The sequence below is a fragment of the Osmerus mordax genome, chromosome 7 (assembly GCF_038355195.1).
Source record: "Osmerus mordax isolate fOsmMor3 chromosome 7, fOsmMor3.pri, whole genome shotgun sequence".
NCBI classification, from domain to species: domain Eukaryota; kingdom Metazoa; phylum Chordata; class Actinopteri; order Osmeriformes; family Osmeridae; genus Osmerus; species Osmerus mordax.
In genome coordinates, this window is record NC_090056.1 from 6,056,890 (window position 1) to 6,075,139 (window position 18,250).

General features: G+C 45.6%; 2 protein-coding genes across 2 annotated transcripts in view; one reads left to right on the forward strand and one right to left on the reverse strand.

Annotated features, from left to right (window-relative positions):
• The window catches only part of stat6 (signal transducer and activator of transcription 6, interleukin-4 induced), a 113,989-nt gene that overhangs the window by 27,787 nt on the left and 67,952 nt on the right, over positions 1-18,250 (reverse strand). The gene's annotated exons all lie outside the window — the stretch shown is intronic.
• On the forward strand, positions 7,507-14,102 carry slc26a10 (solute carrier family 26 member 10). The gene is made up of 18 exons (XM_067239817.1): positions 7,507-7,771; positions 8,320-8,430; positions 8,589-8,746; positions 8,989-9,153; positions 9,483-9,635; positions 9,788-9,870; positions 9,983-10,130; positions 10,418-10,531; positions 10,748-10,825; positions 10,943-11,038; positions 11,191-11,297; positions 11,465-11,534; positions 11,777-11,956; positions 12,313-12,367; positions 12,486-12,574; positions 12,682-12,736; positions 12,961-13,067; positions 13,178-14,102. The coding sequence occupies exons 1-18, from the start codon at positions 7,507-7,509 to the stop codon at positions 13,214-13,216; spliced, it is 2,073 nt and encodes a 690-aa protein (XP_067095918.1). The 3' UTR covers positions 13,217-14,102.

Consider the following 18,250-nt stretch of genomic DNA (forward strand, 5'->3'; position numbering starts at 1 on the left):
ACTCCGCAAGCCATCGACATTGACCAAAAAGAGAGAGAGGGGGGTGGGGGGTGGTAGAAAGAAAGGAAAAAAGTGAGATGATATACAATGAGAGAAGGAGAATGGGAGAGAGATAAATAGAAAATAGCCAGAAAATTCATAAACAGGAGAGAGCGATAGAAAGAGCGAGAGAGAGGGAGGGAGAGAGAGATAGAAAGAGAGATAAAAAGAGAAGGAGAGGGACAGAGAACCTTAACCCAGTGAGTGAGGCTGAGGGAGGAGAGAGAGAAGGCGTGGGGGGGGGGGGGCTGAGGGGGGTGGGTCTCCAGGCCCTTGGCTTTGTCTGCCCCGTTCGGCGGGGCCATCAGATAACGGCCGGGGGGACAATGGCGCTCCATTCTGAGGGCGCTCTTAAAATGAGCAGGAAGTGTCCGCGAGTGCCGAGCGGGGTCTTCTGGTGGCTCTCCCTGGAGTCCGCTCAGCCCTGACGGAGCGCGCCGCTGAATGGCTGCCGGGCCCCACCGAGGAGGAAATGAGAAGCTGGTGGCCACCCAGCCGGAGCCACGGACGCCCCTTTGAAGCTGCGCTGACGGGGCCCAGGGTGAAGGGTGGGGAGCGAGTGAAAGGTGACGGAGGAGAGCAGAGGGGGGGGGGGGAAGGAAAGAGAAAACAGAGGGCAGAGCGAAGGAGGGTGGAGAGAGGGAGAGCAGTGGGATTTCAGACGGTACTGTGGAGCAGACCGATAACCAACAAGGCCCTGGAATTATAGATTCACCAGGGAGGACCGTCGGAGACTAAAGTGATCTAAACCGAGGTTGATAGTTGATTTTTTTCGCTTCAGGTGTGGGAGTGATGCTGGATGGGTTGGTCTGGTAGCTGCTGCCTGGACGAGACCACCTCTCTGTGCCTCCCGCCATGCTGAAGAAGAAGGCTCCAGTAAAATCCAGTACGTGCAGACAGCCAAGGTCTGCTGATGAGGCGGCCCAGGGACTTCCTTAGGCCAGTGGGCAGATCCCGGGTCAGAACACAGGGCTGGGAGGGCAGTGCCAAGCCCTGCATCCGTGCTCGAAGGTTCTTGGGTCTGGCACAATGAGCTGCAGTAGACAGGGTGTGTTAGAGTACAGCACTGCTGACCCGTGCTGAAAGATGTGTCTGGGGGGGTTACTTTTGCAACTCTCAGTGGAGGGGATCACAGCTTTTATGTTTCCTGGAGAGGTTAAAAGTACATTAAGAGTATTGCCTTTGCCCTTCTGCAAGAGGAAATGGGGATATAACGTTTCCAGAGAACATTTCAGTGGGCTTCAGTTAGGGGCGGCTCACTACAATTTGGCAACGTATGGTTACAAAACCGCTTAGATCCTTTTAAACTAAAACTAGGATGTGTTTTTAAAGAATTGATGCGACATAAACAATGTTTCTACTGCATTTATATGATATACAACTTCTACGATCCACATTTTTTTAAACTATTTTTCACCCTCCTCCAACTTGTTATCGCTTTAAGCTTAACACCTGAAAACACATCTCTCATCACTATTCAATTACACAAAGTCGTAACGTTTGATGAAAATAAACATTTTAGCAAGTGCCCCAAACTGAGGTTGCAGAATGTGTTGAGTCAACCCTCTGGCCAGTGAACACGGATGAGCTGTCCTGAACCCAGGAGGAGCCGGGCCTGGTCGCCCTCATGACTCTCAAGCACCCACTCCAAACAGTCCCACGACAGCAGAGCGGGCACCACGCCAACTGCCTGTTCTCAGTCTCCTCCCAACAGTATGGATCACAGTCCAGGTCGTGTCTCGTCGCTGAGTATCAGCGCGGCTGTGGTTTGGTCGTATGGGCCGAGCGATGAAGATGATCACAGCCGCTTGGATACACAGCAACAACGCACAACCCCGAGTGGGATTTTGTTTTTCTGCAAGCACCATTTATTAGTGCTTGTGCTTAAAACCACCACAAGATTAGGATTTTGATTATTAAATCTTTTTTTTTTTTTTTTTTTTACTGCTCAAATGAACACTGCTAGACTTTTGTGTCGACTGCATCACATTTTCCCTACACAAAAGCGACTGTTGCTAGCTTTATTGCAGTTTGACCCCTCCCTCCCATATGGAGGACCAAGGCTGTGTATGCCACTGCCCACTTTAGCTGCACAATGCTCTGGTACGGGCCAGGATGGAGGACAAAGTGGACACTGAGGAGGTCAACATGAGGAGGGGGTATACCCTAGACGTCTCCCTTCAGGCAGCTCACAGAAAATGCAATGACTGAGAAAAAAAAATAATCCTCAGTCCATCAGGCATGTCTGCCTTCATGGTTTCTTTTGTTACAGTGACAGTATAGTCCGAAAGGAAAGAGAGACATGCAGCACAAGACCCTGGTCTCTGCTACGGGGCTCAGTCCATGTGGTACGCACACTTATCTGGTGAGCCGCCGGGGGTGACCCCAGGGACCAACTTCGTCATAGCGAAAGCTTACTGGAGCCTGGATAAATGTCCCATCATGATAAGTGACCATGTGAAAGGGATGGATGGTACAGTAGTCACCCGGCCATCACGTCCGCCAGTCCATGACATCCACCTAGGCCATGCAGTATCTAGCATAGCCCCTGCAAAAGCAGTTCACATTTCCCTTACGGACGACAGCTCGACAGTGAGCTTAGCATGCCATCACACAGGCAGGAATACCTCGACGAGACAGCCAGAGGTTAGTTGAGGGCTGTTTGTTTTCGACCCGTGGTACCGTGTCGTGACAGCGCAGGCCCAGGCCGGGCCAGCGGCCGGGCCAGCAGCCGGGCCAGCGGCCGGACGATCCGCGTCATGGAGGAAGGGCCAAGGAGATGCCGGCTCCAACCTTTTGTTTTCCTCCGAGGCTGCTTAGACTACACCTTGACCTCCTGCAGTCATTGTTCTGTTGCTTCATCCCCCCCCCCCCCCCCCCCCCCCCGTTAATGAGGGCAGGGACCAAACGCCTTTGTCTCGCTCACACGCAGCCGACCACACTAGCGTTGCAAGCTATTGTTTCATCTTGTACTTGTTGCTTCTGGGTGTTCGAGCCTAGGATGTCTTCACTCTCCTCTCGCTCCCCCTTCACCTCCCTCCCTTTCCCATCTTTCTCTCCCTTCTTTTTCCTTCTCTTGTTTTTTTGGAGAGGATAGAATTGGTCAGTCAATACGAGGAATTTCAACTTGACCAAACAGACATTCCAGATGCTCTGGAAATGCCATTGAAAATAAAGGTGTTCGCTGGAACTGGGTGACCACATCACAAAAGCAAGTTTAAGTGGGTGCCAGGCATTTGTGGGATATGGAAACCTTTGCTGTCTTACATATGAGGGCCTTCGGGAAGGAAGGGAAGGGAATTAGGGAGGCACAATTCCAAGTAAAATTGACAGAAGATAATGAGATCATAGCATACGTTATCTGGGGAAATCTGAGACATGCTTAATTAACTTTACAATCCACACAGAAACACTGCCGAAATTCCTTCAAATACTCATTGATAGTCATCACATTTGGAGATGTTACAAACGATGTTAAGCTCATTACACATGCTCTATGTACGGGGAAATGAGTCAAATTATTTGTTTCGACAAACTCCGGCAAACTCGGCGAATGTTCGTAACAGTGTCTAAGGATGAAAGTGTCAAAGTACAGGAAGTTGGCGTGTTATTTCGGGTGGATTGGCAGCACGTGCCCCTGTCAAAGAAGGGAAGAGGCAAATAGGTCAATTGAATGAGCCGTCGGATTCAAAACCAAATTCAAATCCCCCTTATGTAAGCGGACAAGGGCTCAGATAACGGAGGAGCCAGAAGAGAGTTGTGGATGTCAGAAGGCGAGGGAGCGCGGGCGGAACGGGATGGGTGAGGTGAGGAGACGGGGACACCAGGAGAGGTGGGCCGCCGCCCGCCCCGCTCGCTCGCTCGCCCGCCCTCACAGACACAAGGTCACATCCAATGGACATGCCCAAGGAGGGAGGGAGGGGAGGGAAGGGGGGGGGGGGGTCAGGACAAGCATCACATAAAGCAGATAAAGAACAATGGGAGGAACTATAGCACACAAAATCACGGCGACCCCTCCCTGGTTGAGAAGAATGGGCGACCGCCGCAAGGACCGGTCCCTCTTAACCCGGGGCAGCGGGACACACACTCAGCATGCAGGAGACAGAGAAGGGAGATTAGATATTTTTGTAACTGAAGTTAATTAAAGTTCATGCAACAAGGGGATATAATGGGATCATAAGACACTTTGCCAAACACAACAACAGTTGCCATTAGGGGTTATTTTTGTACTATCTACAGCACTCTTCATGGTTCCAACTTTTTGTTTGGCCAAATAAAAACATTACTCATCTCCTAAAACGGCACTTTAGAAATGTGAAGCTGATGATCCTACAAGTAGGTGTAAGGCTTCAGACCTAAATTTAAACTCATTCCAAATTCGAGAAAGGAACTTTCACCTTATAAGGATAGGCCTATATATTTTTACATTTGACGGCTTGACTGGACATGGATAGTTAGGCATCTACAGGAAAGGCAAGTGGAGAGAGAGGGGATGACAATCAGGAAAATGGCCCGGGCCAGAATCAAACCCGGGTCCCTGCTTTAGGGCCTCAGTCCATAGTAACCACGCTCTACCTGGAGAGCCTCCACCTTTCATCTCTTAACTCTCTGACATGGCTCCACGACTGCTTAAACAGTCTAAACACACCAGCCCCCATCATCCCAGCCTCTGAAAGTAAGCTAATGAGCATGCCCATCTTGACATGACATTACCAGGACATACAGTACACAACATCTGTTACTTTGCATCAGACTTGTCACCCCGATATTTACATTGTCATTGTTTTCAGTTTTATGGTGACCTGTCCGTGTCTTGGGGCATGTTGGGCTGCTGTCTCGCTATGGGCTTAAGCGCCTCATATCCTCTTCCATTCAACGCATTGTTCCCTTTACCGCTGATTAATATCTTGTTTAAACAGCCACCAGACACACCAACGCTGAGAGTGTGTTCATAAATCCTCTGGAACTGATCAACACAATGGCTTGCATTCTTTTTTTTAAGAGCAGGACCCCCCCCGTCCCCCCCATCCCCCCCCCCCTCATCTCGCTCTCTCTCTCTCTCTCTCTCTCTCTCTCTCTCTCTCTCTCTCTCTCTCTCTCTTGTCTTATATCGCTGCATCTGCACTCCTCCACGAGAGACGAACAAATTCTAGGAATTTGGGACTGGAACAAAAACATCCCTCTGGCTTTCTGTTGATTTTATTAATACACAACATGAGCGAGGTGGCGACACATCAGCACTGTGGAACGTGTCTCGCCGCACAGCTGAGATCCTGTGTGGCATCGACGGGCCCCCCCCCCCCCCGACCAACACCTTTCTCGGCTCCAAACTCATCTGGAGCAAATTGCTTTAACAATAACAATGTAGTAAACAGAGACTTTAGAGCATGATCGAATGGTGTCTCTCCCGCTTTGAAATGTGACGGTCATTTCATTGAGAGAGAGAAAGAGAAAAACAGGGTCATTGTGTTCTCGCCTACAGGCTCCTCAGAGCTTCCCTCACACAGACAGTCCTGTGTGTGGGTTCACCCAAATATAACACAGTCGGCCTACACAATGGTTATACTATAACTACAACATAGGCCTACTAGAACTGATGAAGCTAGATGTGGCCTTTCATCCATTTGTGATCCTGATTAGATCCAATCTATGAACAAGCGTTGGTCTTTCCTATAAGACCGCCCTCTTTATTGTTCAAAGTGACTTTCATCTCCAATGCTGTACTTTCAATGCTGTACATTCGGGCCGCAGAACACGTCCCATCGTAGGTCATGATGTCTGGGCCTGGTTGGTGCGTGTGGTAGGTCATGATGTCTGGGCCTGGTTGGTGCGTGTGGTAGGTCATGATGTCTGGGCCTGGTTGGTGCGTGTGGTAGGTCATGATGTCTGGGCCTGGTTGGTGCGTGTGGTAGGTCATGATGTCTGGGCCTGGTTGGTGAGTGTGGTAGGTCATGATGTCTGGGCCTGGTTGGTGCGTGTGGTAGGTCATGATGTCTGGGCCTGGTTGGTGCGTGTGGTAGGTCATGATGTCTGGGCCTGGTTGGTGCGTGTGGTAGGTCATGATGTCTGGGCCTGGTTGGTGCGTGTGGTAGGACAGGACCACAGATGCCTGTACGCGTGTTTCTCTGCACGGAGCCCTGCACCACAGTCCATTCACAAGGCTGCCAAACACTGGGCTCAAACCCAAACACATTCTCCTTTTACATTGTACTCTTGTTTATTTTTACTCTATCAGACTAAACGTCACATAAGATTGTAATCTACCTCCCTCATTGAAAGGATACACTATAATAAGTATACGGTGAGATTTTGTACAAGTGTCGTGAGCGCCGCCACGTTCACACTGCAGGTTAACAGATGGGGCCCAGACCAACTGCTCAATTAGAAAAGCAGCATTGGGTTGGGCTGAAAATCTAGTATTGCAAGGTACCACTACTCACTCAATACTAAGTAAATGCCATTAGAAACAGCTACAAACCGTGCCACACTACTGGTAAATCGGTTGTGCTACGTCTGAAATGCATGAAAATTGTCCAAGAGAATGGGACAAAAGTATAGGATTCATAAATAAACTCATCTTATTTTAGTAAGTCTGCTTCTTGTGACATCATGGAGTGCCACACAGATGGTCTCTCACCTGATAGTAGCTGTAGTTTGATCAATGAACCACTTAAGTGTGATTAGGTTTCACATGGTTTCTGACCCAGACTCGTACCCTGTGGTTATGCAACCTGAACACCCTTTACCGTCAGAGAAATACATTCCTTTAGGAAATGACCAGCAATAATAGGTAATAGATATGGTGTGAGTTTACACGTCCACTTTGCCAACAATACCACTTTGATTTGTTTGGATTTTTCCCTCAGAGTTGTGCGTTGTGTCATTATTTTAACTCTGTGACTTCTGAAAAGGCAGGCTAAGGAAGAAGTACCTGTGAATAGTCAAGTACTGTGTAAAGTAGAAGAGTGTGTGTGTGTGTGTCTGTGTGTGTGTGAGAGAGCGAGCGAGCGAGAGAGAGAGAGAGAGAGAGAGAGAGAGAGAGAGAGAGAGAGAGAGAGAGAGAGAGAGAGAGAGAGAGAGAGAGGAAAGGGAGAGAGAGAATAGGGATAGTAAGGACATGGGTGTTCTTACTTATCTAAAAATCCAGAGGAAAACTTTTAGCAATAGGACCCAGAGGATTGTTGCATATATCAACACAAACTTTGGACAAGCACACCTTTAGGGGGTCTCTGCCAGACAAGGATGTCAAAAACCTTCCAAAGCAATTAAATACGTATCCAAAAGTTTAAGTTTTGAGCTATGTCATTGGCTAAAAAACAGCTGACAGGAAAACACAATGACTCTTGAAGCCAGACCAGAGTGTACTATAAAGTAGACAGACGGTATATTTTCTTCACCGGAGAGAACTTTGGACTTTATCAGAGAAAAAAACTTTACAGAAAAAACACACACACCTGGGATGACAAGATGAGCGCGTCTGTTGCAGTGTACAGGAATATTTACACCGAGGACCGTTTCAGGCAGTCATTTGGTACCGAGGATAAACCGAAAGCAGGCGTGCGACTCCGGGAAAAGTTCTTAGGATGGTGCAGGTGTTCTCGAGGGACATGTCTTCACCTGTTGCGAGAGCGACTACCCATTTTCAACTGGCTGCCGAAGTACAGACTCAAGAAATGGATACTTGGAGATACTATAGCGGGACTTACTGTTGGTATACTTCACATTCCGCAAGGTAAGTCATTTACTGTACAGCCAAATTCCGGAGAAAGTACTCTAAAAGTACTTTAAATTGCAAAACGGCGTCACTGTCTTTGTCCGTAATAATTTAAACTCTAAATTGAGATGTTGAATGGCTATCAATTATCTGCCCACTGTGCTTCACGCCTGGGCAGAAATGGTAAGCAACCAGCTATCAACATTTTGTTTAATATGTCCTACTCAAGCAATATTGCAGATACAATGACAATGATCTATTTAAGATTGTTAGACAATATTTTTTTGAGTTTTGTCTCCTTATTTGAAATATAAAGTTATACATTTCATATTCATTCACTGACTTTAGTGTGTCTGTGGATAATTACAGAGGACAATTACATGTATGAGCATGGCATCATATTACAATAACTTGACTGTTAACACTAGAATACGCTTTTTAATCAGATTAAAAAGCCTAACAGTCATAAAAGTTACACTGACAGGAAGAAACAAATCGTACAAATAGTATTTCTGAACAATCATTCAATTCAATCACGAGTTGAACTTGTCCCCGACCGTGAACAGGTATGGCCTTTGCCCTTCTGACATCTGTGGCCCCCATCTATGGCCTTTACACCTCCTTCTTCCCTGTGGTCATCTACATGCTGTTTGGCACAGGACGGCACGTCTCCACTGGTGAGAGTCACACAGCACTCCTCCGGGACAGACACCTAAGTTCTACAGCAAACTGTTATTCTATAAGTTTACGTTGTTCTCACTCCATTCAAACATACGAACACTGACCTTTTCCCGAGGTACCGTAAAAGGGGATTCTGTTGTCATTGTTGTGCCAGGTACCTTTGCGGTGGTGAGTCTGATGACAGGCTCCGTGGTGGAGCAGCTGGTGCCCACCCCTCTGGAACTGAACTCCAGCAGTCCTGAAGCCGCAGCCTTCGAGGCCCAGAGGATCGGCGTGGCCTCGGCTGTAGCCCTCCTCTCAGGGATCCTGATGGTGAGGGTCAGCGAGGACCGCACAACACCGCAGACTAGTTCAAACAACACTGACGGGGAGGGGGGCTTCAACATGCAGGCTGGGTCATTTCGGAACTGAGCCGTTCGTTATCAATTGGTGTTGGGACTTTGAAATGCTTTGTAAGCAGTGTGAAGAGATCTGTTGGGGAAACGTTGGAGGACTGTGCTCCCAGCTGTGGCGTTCTAAATGGGAGAACCGGGTTTTACCTGTCGTCTCCACAGCTTTGCATGTTTGGGCTCCGGCTGGGCTTCCTCTCCACGTATCTCTCTGAGCCCATCGTCAAGGCCTTCACCAGTGCGGCCGCCTTCCACGTCACCATCTCCCAGCTGCAAAGCATGCTGGGACTGAGGCTCCCTCGCCACACTGGACCCTTCTCGCTGTTTAAGGTCGGGGTTTAAACTGCATACTGATATAGGAATCTGTATAATAGCTGTAAGAATGGGTTAACGTTTCGTGAGTCTATTACTAATCAAGGATTTGACAGCGTACAGTATGGTGCATGTATGTACATAAACACAAAAATATAAACATGCAACAATTTTTTCTTGTGTGACAGGTCACATGACGTCAGTAGATTTGAATCACTTAGCCAATCGATTTTTTGTGTGCATATGGAACATCTCAGAGTATTTTATTTCAGCTTATGAAACCCCTTGACACGTTGGGTTTTTATTTTTTTCCTCAGTGTGTTTGACATCCTCCCTGTACCCCTCAGACGCTAGCGTCGGTGATAGAGAACCTCCCACACACCAACATGGCAGAGCTGCTGATCTCCATGGCGTGTCTGGCCGTCCTGGTGCCGGTGAAGGAGGTCAACATGCGCTTCCGCCGACGCCTGCGGACACCAATCCCTGTCGAGATCCTCACGGTCAGTCAGTAGAAGAAAGGTTTCACTTGAATTTGACGTCACTCACGCATTCTTTAATTGAATTGGCGGAGAGCCAAGGACATAATCTACTATTTGATTCAGTTGTACTGCAATATACATGTTTATTTTTGTATTATTTTGTTTTCCTTCAGGTCATTATTGCGACAGCGGTGGCGTATGCCTCTTCTCTGGACTCAGCCTATGATGTCCAGATAGTGGGCCATATTCCTGCTGGGTAAACAATCCTGACAAAATAGTTAGAGAGTATCAACATTTGCTCCATTATTTAGCCATGTTTGCTGTTATTATTCAAATAATATAAAAATCCTGCTACTGTATATCATCAGTTTCCCCAGACCGAGGATGCCTGCCGTGCACACGATTCCGGACATCGCCGGGGACACGGTGGCCATCACGTTTGTGGGCTACGCTGTTTCTGTCTCCCTCGCAATGATATACGCTGACAAACATGGCTACTCCATACATCCCAACCAGGTATGGACATCAGGCTTCAATGGTACATTGATGCTTTCATTCATTCCCTGATACCTGATATAGTACCCTGGTATAGCAAATGGAAATGACTGTTGAACTCTCGGTTCTGATTCGCTTCTGTGTTCGTACACACATCTGACAGTGAATGCTGGGCCTAAAGAAAGGGTCATAAGCTAAAGTGCTGTAGCGTACCGAGTAAATACTGCCTCATGCTTCTTGTACGTAAGTAATTGTGTTGTTCCGTGAGAGCCTGTGTGTATTAATCTGGACGTGTGTGGGGACTGTAGGAGCTGCTGGCCCACGGCATCTCCAACACGCTGTCCTCTCTCTTCACCTGTTTCCCCAGCTCGGCCACCTTGGCCACCACCAACATCCTGGAGAGTGCTGGAGGGTACACGCAGGTACACAGACCTCCTCGCCAGCTTCACGTCTGGCCTCGTTATTTGTCGAAATGTCTCTGGGCTTTTAAAGGACGGCTATGTCCTCCTGTACCATAGTGACATTTGGCAAATTATTCATGGCTTCTAACGTCGAACGATGTTTGTTTTTTTCCTATATTTTGAAGAGAGTATTATGTAAGGAATAAACAAAGTGTGTTTCTGTCTTGGTTCTTCCAGCTCTCTGCGCTGTTCACCAGCCTGGTGGTTCTGATTGTTTTACTGCTGATTGGACCTCTGTTCTATTTCCTGCCCAAGGTGAGGGGGGAACGCATGTTTGGATCCGAATCTTGTCAATGTTCATATGTGGTTCAGAGTCTGGGTTGGGCTTGTGTCTGAGCCTCATTCTCCGTGCTGGTGCCTCTCTGCCCCCAGGCAGTGCTGGCATGCATCAATGTGACCAGCCTCAGGCAGATGTTCCTGCAGTTCCAGGACCTCCCAGATCTGTGGCGAGTCAGCCAGATTGACTTTGTGAGTCGCCGATCCAACTGACAGAAACTTTTCACGTCCCTCTTCATTAACGATCAGCTACATCAGCCCCCCAGTCTGTCTTGGTCTGAACTGGAAAGTACTGGAGTGCCACAACCCACTGTTCTCATGGGAGGTACTGTGTGTCTCTGCAGGTTGTTTGGCTGGTGACCTGGCTGTCTGTAGTCATGCTCAATGTGGATCTGGGTCTGGCCATTGGGGTGGTCTTTTCGATGATGACCGTGATCTGCAGAACACAGAGGTACACAGAGTAATCCCTTCCTAGTATGGAGAAGAGCAATATAGGTCATACAAGCTTGCAAGTGTCTTAAAGTGGGGAGTGATGACTGCTTCATTGTAAGCGTTGGCTAACGTGACTTAGCCGATGCAGATATATGTTTTGTGAAAACTGTTTGGTTGACCTCTCAGGGCTGGATGTTCAGTGCTGGGAAGGGCCAGTAACACCGAGATCTACAGACCTGTAGAGAATCACAACAAGGTGAACACACCACTCCCCGATTCAGTAGAACTGGCATACTGCACCCACACACCTTATACAGATGTGCATGTTTTAAGGTACTACATACTACCTTAAAGTAGATATATAGTCTGGTGTCCCATGTATTAAGCAGTCGGAGTCTTACTCTGCGATAGAAAAATAGTAACAGAAACTGTGATAGAAACTGACCTATGAGGTTATCGAATGTACGGTTGTGACCATCCACCCGTGTTCTCCCACAGTGCTACGAGGTGCCTGGGGTCAAAATCCTCACCTACAACGGGCCCATCTACTACGGGAACCGCAGCTTCTTCAGGGAGGACATGAGCCGGCTGCTGGGCCTGACCCCCGAGAGGATCCGCAGCCGGGAGAAAGCCAGGAAGGCCCTGGAGAAGAGGGAGAGAGAGGCGGTGAACACAGTGGTGAGACTGGAGCGTCAGACAGACAGCCCACCTAGTAACCCCAAACAGGAGCGTTGAGAACAGGGGGGGCGGGGGAGACTGGTGGCCCCCCTGGAGTTGAGCAGAAATCTAATTTGTCACCCTCAATATTTGTTTTGTGAAGAAATGCAATAATTTCTTGAAATTGTGAGCAACATTTCAAAATGGAGAGAACCTTGAGACTGTGTCAGTTGCATAGAGAATACATACTTGTGGGAGTTTGAGTGTGCACTCGTCTTGCTTATTGCTCATAACACACACAAGGTGAAAGTAAACAAGGTCACACTAAATCTGTGTTATTTATCACGTTCAACTCTGTACTTATTTCTCTGCATCAGGAGAGCGGTGTAGCAAACACTTCATTTTCGTCCGAGAACGAATTCTTCAAGTCTGGTAAGTGATAATACAGTTGCTCCAATTAAGAATTGGGCTTAGATTCAGAGTGATATTGCCCTATCCTATTTTTTATTTTTCAACACTGACAACGTTATCCCCTCAATCTATTGTGCAGCAATGTCTGAAAGTGAGGTCCAGGCCGTGCTCATCGATTGCAGCAGTGTGATCTTTGTTGATGTTGCCGGAGCGAGGCTCTTTATACAGGTGAATATCCAGATCAATGGGAGCTTTAACATTACAGAAAGACATCAATAGAATATGTCCTACTGAAATAAACACCGAAACTTACCACCACGTCTGCCTTTCCCTAGATGTGCATTGAATGCCAGAAGGTCGGGGTCCTTATTTACTTATCAAACTGCAACGGTACGACTGATCCTGTGACAGTTATGTTTCTTGACAGTGACCTTCTATACAAACATGTACCTGTGTATATACAAATGGAATGAGTATTGTTCAATATTTCCATGAATTTACTTTTCACTGCCAGTAACACGGAACAAGAATGCAAGTCAACCTGTGGGTCTGACCATGTTTGTATCTGTAAAATCCTCCACATTTAATGTTCTCGAATGTTTCGTTGCTCATAGAGAGTGTGCTGAAAATCCTCACCTCCAGTGGTCTGATGAACTACATGAACCCTCAGCACATTTTTGTCACAGTCCACGATGCAGTGGTCTACATTCAACAACAGAAGGTAGCTACCGACTGAACAAACACAACACATCCTAGTATTTGCTGTATTAATATATGATGAATTCTTTACATAGCATATTTCAGTTAAGCCAGTTAACACGTCTTTCATAGGAGAAACCTCCAGAAAACACCACAACGGTTTGGGTGTGAGACGGACAGTAATTTTAAGGATGCAGGTCAACCCCAGACAGAGGACATCCACCTCACTGATACACCTGGGGATGAAATACGGAAAGGGGCACTAGGAACCAAAATGGGCCACACGCTTACATCTCCCAACCAGGACATTAATGTCCGACCGTGGTCTCATGGGGGAGTGCTGTCTCGTTGGCCTGACTCTATACCCTTCTGCTCCAGGTGTGCCATTGTACTCTTCTTTGGAATGGTTTAGAAATGGGTGGTACAGTCCGAGCATACTATTTAATCCAAATTCTAAGAGTGCACTTTGCGGAGAAAATTCAAGAATTGGAGTGTCAAACATATGCCAATGTTTTTTGTTGTTGTTGGGTTTTGTTTTTTTTATAAAGCATGTTTAGCCTTTTGTAGCATTATCTATACTATCACTATCTGATGTGATGGATTACAGTATTGAACTAGGAGTAATTGTACTGTTGTCATACACTACAGTAGTAATACTATATTGCTGTACTAATAAGACAATGCTTTTAATGGGTGTAGACAAGACAGTATTCGAGAAGTCTTAAGCCATTCAGAAGATTTGAAAGGCACATTTACATGCACACACAGCTGCACTGGTGATCCACTGGTTGATGAATCCAGCACCCGTTTCTTATTCCAGACTGGAATCCAACAGATGAACAAAGGATCAGTTTATTTCAATAATAAAAAACAAAATGTCAATTAAAATGTCATTTAACTTGGACTTAATGCTGGAATACTAACGGTCAATCATTATATTGTAACTGATATTTATTGTGAGTTTGGTATATTTCTTAAACAATATATAAATAAAATGCACTGAATGCTTTCTAAAAGGAAAGAATTACAGCGCCTGCATTATGCACATTTTACTGTCTTCCCATGAAATGTTCTCTTATTTTTATTTGAAATGAGTGATCCTTTTCTTCACGTGCTTTGCCATAGACATTTATTTTTTTAACTGATTTAGGTGCATCTGGCCAATACACTTATATTGGTGGACATCAAACAGACTGAATCTTTCAACATTTTAAAATAAGAATTGAAATCAGCACAGTCTAATCCAGTCAGGCTCGTTCACAAGTCTTTTCACAATTAAAAAGGATAGCAGGACAGATGTGGAATATGGAGCATGCTCCTTTGACAGGTTTGGAAGAGAGAAGAAGAACAGTCTTTGTGTTTGGTGATGGAGGGCAGAATGCTATGGCAGAATGTCAGAACACTTTCAGCCTCTCTGAAAATAGCCTGACCGACAGGAAACTAGGTTATCTGTTGTGTTGGCTCCAATACTCACCATAAGCAAACACTCACTAAAGTTTTAGTGAGAAATTAGTGAGAGCAGTCAATGAGCAACTCCATATTCACAATGTCCAGTTAAACCATATTGTCTGTCAGAAAATTCAAGTCAGCATTGTAAAATTACATTAAGAATAACGTGTGCAGGAATTGATTCACACATACAATCCCAGATTTCTTCATATGTCATTTCTTAGAATGTTCAATTTAAAGTGCGACAGCTGAAGAGCCCCAGAGTCAGCATACTGCCCTCTGCTGCTGTGAGAGTCTCCTCGCTGTAGGACACGGCACTCAGTCAGAATCAAGCTACCTTGACCTGATAAAAAGACGCATGTGCTACAGAGTTCAAAAACGGGGCAAAAAAAGCCAAAACTAATTATTTGCTTACTTGATGTTAGATGCCCAAGTTATTAATTTTTTCCAGTGCATATTTCAAAGAACCCTCTAGACAGTATATCCTGTGGGTTTTCCCTTTAAAGCTCAAGGAGTGCGTTCCTAATTGGCAGGAAGGAGCCTACTTCAATTAGCAGTGTGGTACACAAGGCTCTGGCCAACTGTTTACCAAGCCAACTAGGTACATCCAGCAGCTCTCAGTCCCAAACACCAACAGACCCACACACACACACACATCCTCAACCAGCAGTGTGTGTATTTCTACACCTGTCCCAGACCCACGCTGTGAACTCACAGCTGGGCACATTTTTAACGGCCAGACTGCACGTCTAGGTAAGGCGCTGAAATGTCAGTGCTTCATGCAAATCTGAAAGTCTTGACATAAAAATAAGGTTTCCATTGCAGGACCTAAACAAATTAAAATGTGTAATATGCAGTGGGGTGTATTTTCATGGGGGAAACGGATTAACAGATCATAGTCTATATTGTAACAGATCATAGTCTATATTGTAACAGATCATAGTGTATATTGTAACAATACTATGTGGAATGGGATGATACATACTGAACATTGACTACAATATATTAGTACATCTAAGGCAAGCATACTGCAATGTGTTGTTTGTAACATATCAAACATTTACATTTATGCATTTAGCAGACACTTTTATCCAAAGCGACTTCCAAGAGAGAGTTTTACAGAAGTGCATAGGTCACTGATCATAACAACGAGATAGCCCCAAACATTGCGGGTAGCCAAACATGAAGCATACATTGTGAAAAACAAATAAGTCCCAAATGGAAGAACAATAAGAGCATGTAGTTAGACAAGTTACAATTAAACAGCAAGAACCTCAAAAGTGCAAGAGTGTACCTGTGGAAACCGCAAGCAACAATAATAAATTTCACAGCGAGTACAATAATTTTAAACAAACAAACCATATGTCAAAGTCCAAGACAAGAAGAAAATAGCTAAATGCATTTTTGAATTCTGCCTTAGACTTGATCAAAAATAACAGCCAACTTATGTATGTCTTTAATTGCTTTCCAACTCTTTGCTTTAAAAACCCTAGTAAACATACTGCTTTTGTTGAGCAAAAATGTGTGCTCTTTTTTGGTTGGTTCTTTCAGTAGTATTTGCCTGGTCTTTGATCGCCACCTTGTGGTTACTGCAGGCTCAGATGGACCACAAACAACATGGCATTGACCTGAATTAATCTCCCCAAATATCCAAGATACTTCCTGCAGAGGTGACAATTCTTTTTTTAAACAGATAAATCCAATAGATCACTACTATAATAAACCTGTGACAAAGAAGCTGTGGTTATCTGGTGCATATTTCAGTGTTCACAGAGATGGCGTGCCTGTGTAAATAATTAGACGTGTGCATTGGTCTACATAACAGTGGCTGGCACTACGATATCGTTGTTCCCATTTACAGTGCGGCCTATATTCCGGTACACAAACACTAGGGATGGGCAAATCGAGGCTTTCGTCGGGGCCTTTGAAACGCTCTAAACACTTTTACTCAACAGTGACATCTTCTGGCAGCTTTGCATATGGCATACAAAACAGTCATCTAATTCCACAATGTAATCGTAATGGTCTTTGTAGTTGAAGGGAATTATTGCCGTCTTGCAAAGCAGATTGCGTGGCATCGAATAAGGGTGCGATGGTTTCATTTCACAATAATCTGGTCAAACCATGATTTTCGAACTGTTTGAGAAGATAAACTCAGTGTAAACTTGTTAACTATTCATATACATCTTAAAGTGGCAGACAAATGATCAAACAGTATTTCGCTAATGCACACAAGCAACTGACTTTAATGTTCTCTGACGGTCTCTGTCTCTAACTTTCTCAATCTCTCTCAAACTCTCTCAATTCTCTCAACAAAGGTCTCACGCATTCAAAACTTTTGGTTTTGCCACCTCATTTTATACCCCGACACGTCTTTTGGCAAGTGGCAAGTTCCGTTCAAGATCACATCACAAAACCAGAGCCATAGAAAAAGAGTTGCGACACGCTCTGATCTCGCCGACACGTGATCACGTGGTTCATGTAGCATGCTGTAGTTCCAAAAAGCCCCACTGCTGTCAACCGGTTTGAATGGTTTTCAATGAAGCTGGCCAACGGAAGTCGCTTTTTCAGGCAAATGATGAATGAAACAGGCTCGGTTAAAGAAATCCGATATTCTGGCTATCTTCAGCAGACTCGTATCTACAAAAGGCAGTCATCCCTGACGTGTGTGGTGTAGAATGGAGTGAAATACAACATTGTGAGCATTCACTGGCAGTGAAACACAGGAAAAAAGCTAGAGCTTTTTTGTCACGTGGTTCCGGTAGCTCGCTGTAGTCAGAGAATGTCTAATATAGAGACAGAGCCTGTTTAAAGATCCTGTAAAGTAAATTCCATGTTTTGCTTTTAAGTACATTATATACGTGTGAAATGAGTTCCTGAAAGCATGTGCAAAGCGCTAAAACTTTGTCACACTGAAATGTGGAGTGAATGGCTCCTCCTGCTGTACTGTTATTGTAGCCTACATCAGCTAGCTAGCTAGCTTCAGGATGTCTCCCACCACCCGCAACTACATCTTCCCTGGATGCAAGAACTACAGCTGCGCTGCCACGCCATTTAAGTTCACTATTGCTAATGAAAGGAAAAATAGGTGGATAGATTTTGTGAAGAGACACGCTCATGGAAAGCTTCAGAACTCCAACAGCCGCCTCTGCACTGACCATTTCACAGCGGACAGTTTTAACAGACGGGGTTCACCAACACACGGCTTCTCTTGCAGCGCGGAGCCGTACCGAGCATCGCCCCTCCGGCCGTTCATCCTCCGGTCGCACCTGGACCATCCACCGCCGCCAGCAGTTCATCACTCAGTCCTATGTGCTTGTTATAATTATACTAGATAACTTTTCCAGAGATATCTCTGCTATGAGTTAGTGCAAACCGCTAAATTGATATTAGGCTACTCGTGTAGAATGATGGTATTTTGGTGAAATGGTAGCTAATGTGTTAGAAGTAGCCTAGTTGGAGAGCTCACTTTCTGCTGTCTCTGGTGTCCATTTTTACTGTTAGCTCAGGGGAACATTTCATTTATATGCATCTGTATGTTTCACTCATTGAACAAATAAATACTAATTCTATACGGTTTTGTTCGGCTTGACATAGCGTCCATTATCTGGGTCGGAGGTAGGCACTAGGCAGCGAGGGGCGTAGCTTCAGCTCCTTCAGGCGACATGCCCTCCCAATCTCAAGGAGAGAAGACTGCTGATTTTTTCACGATTTCAAAGCCTAATTTAACATACTTGTCGGTGTTATTTTTTCATT

Bases quoted from the DNA above. Each gene is read 5' to 3' on its own strand.
- slc26a10 (XM_067239817.1), top strand. From the start codon at position 7,507: ATGAGCGCGTCTGTTGCAGTGTACAGGAATATTTACACCGAGGACCGT. The intron at 11,535-11,776 runs GTGAACACACCA...GTTCTCCCACAG, and splicing joins CTGTAGAGAATCACAACAAG to TGCTACGAGGTGCCTGGGGT. The intron at 12,575-12,681 runs GTGAATATCCAG...GCCTTTCCCTAG, and splicing joins GAGCGAGGCTCTTTATACAG to ATGTGCATTGAATGCCAGAA.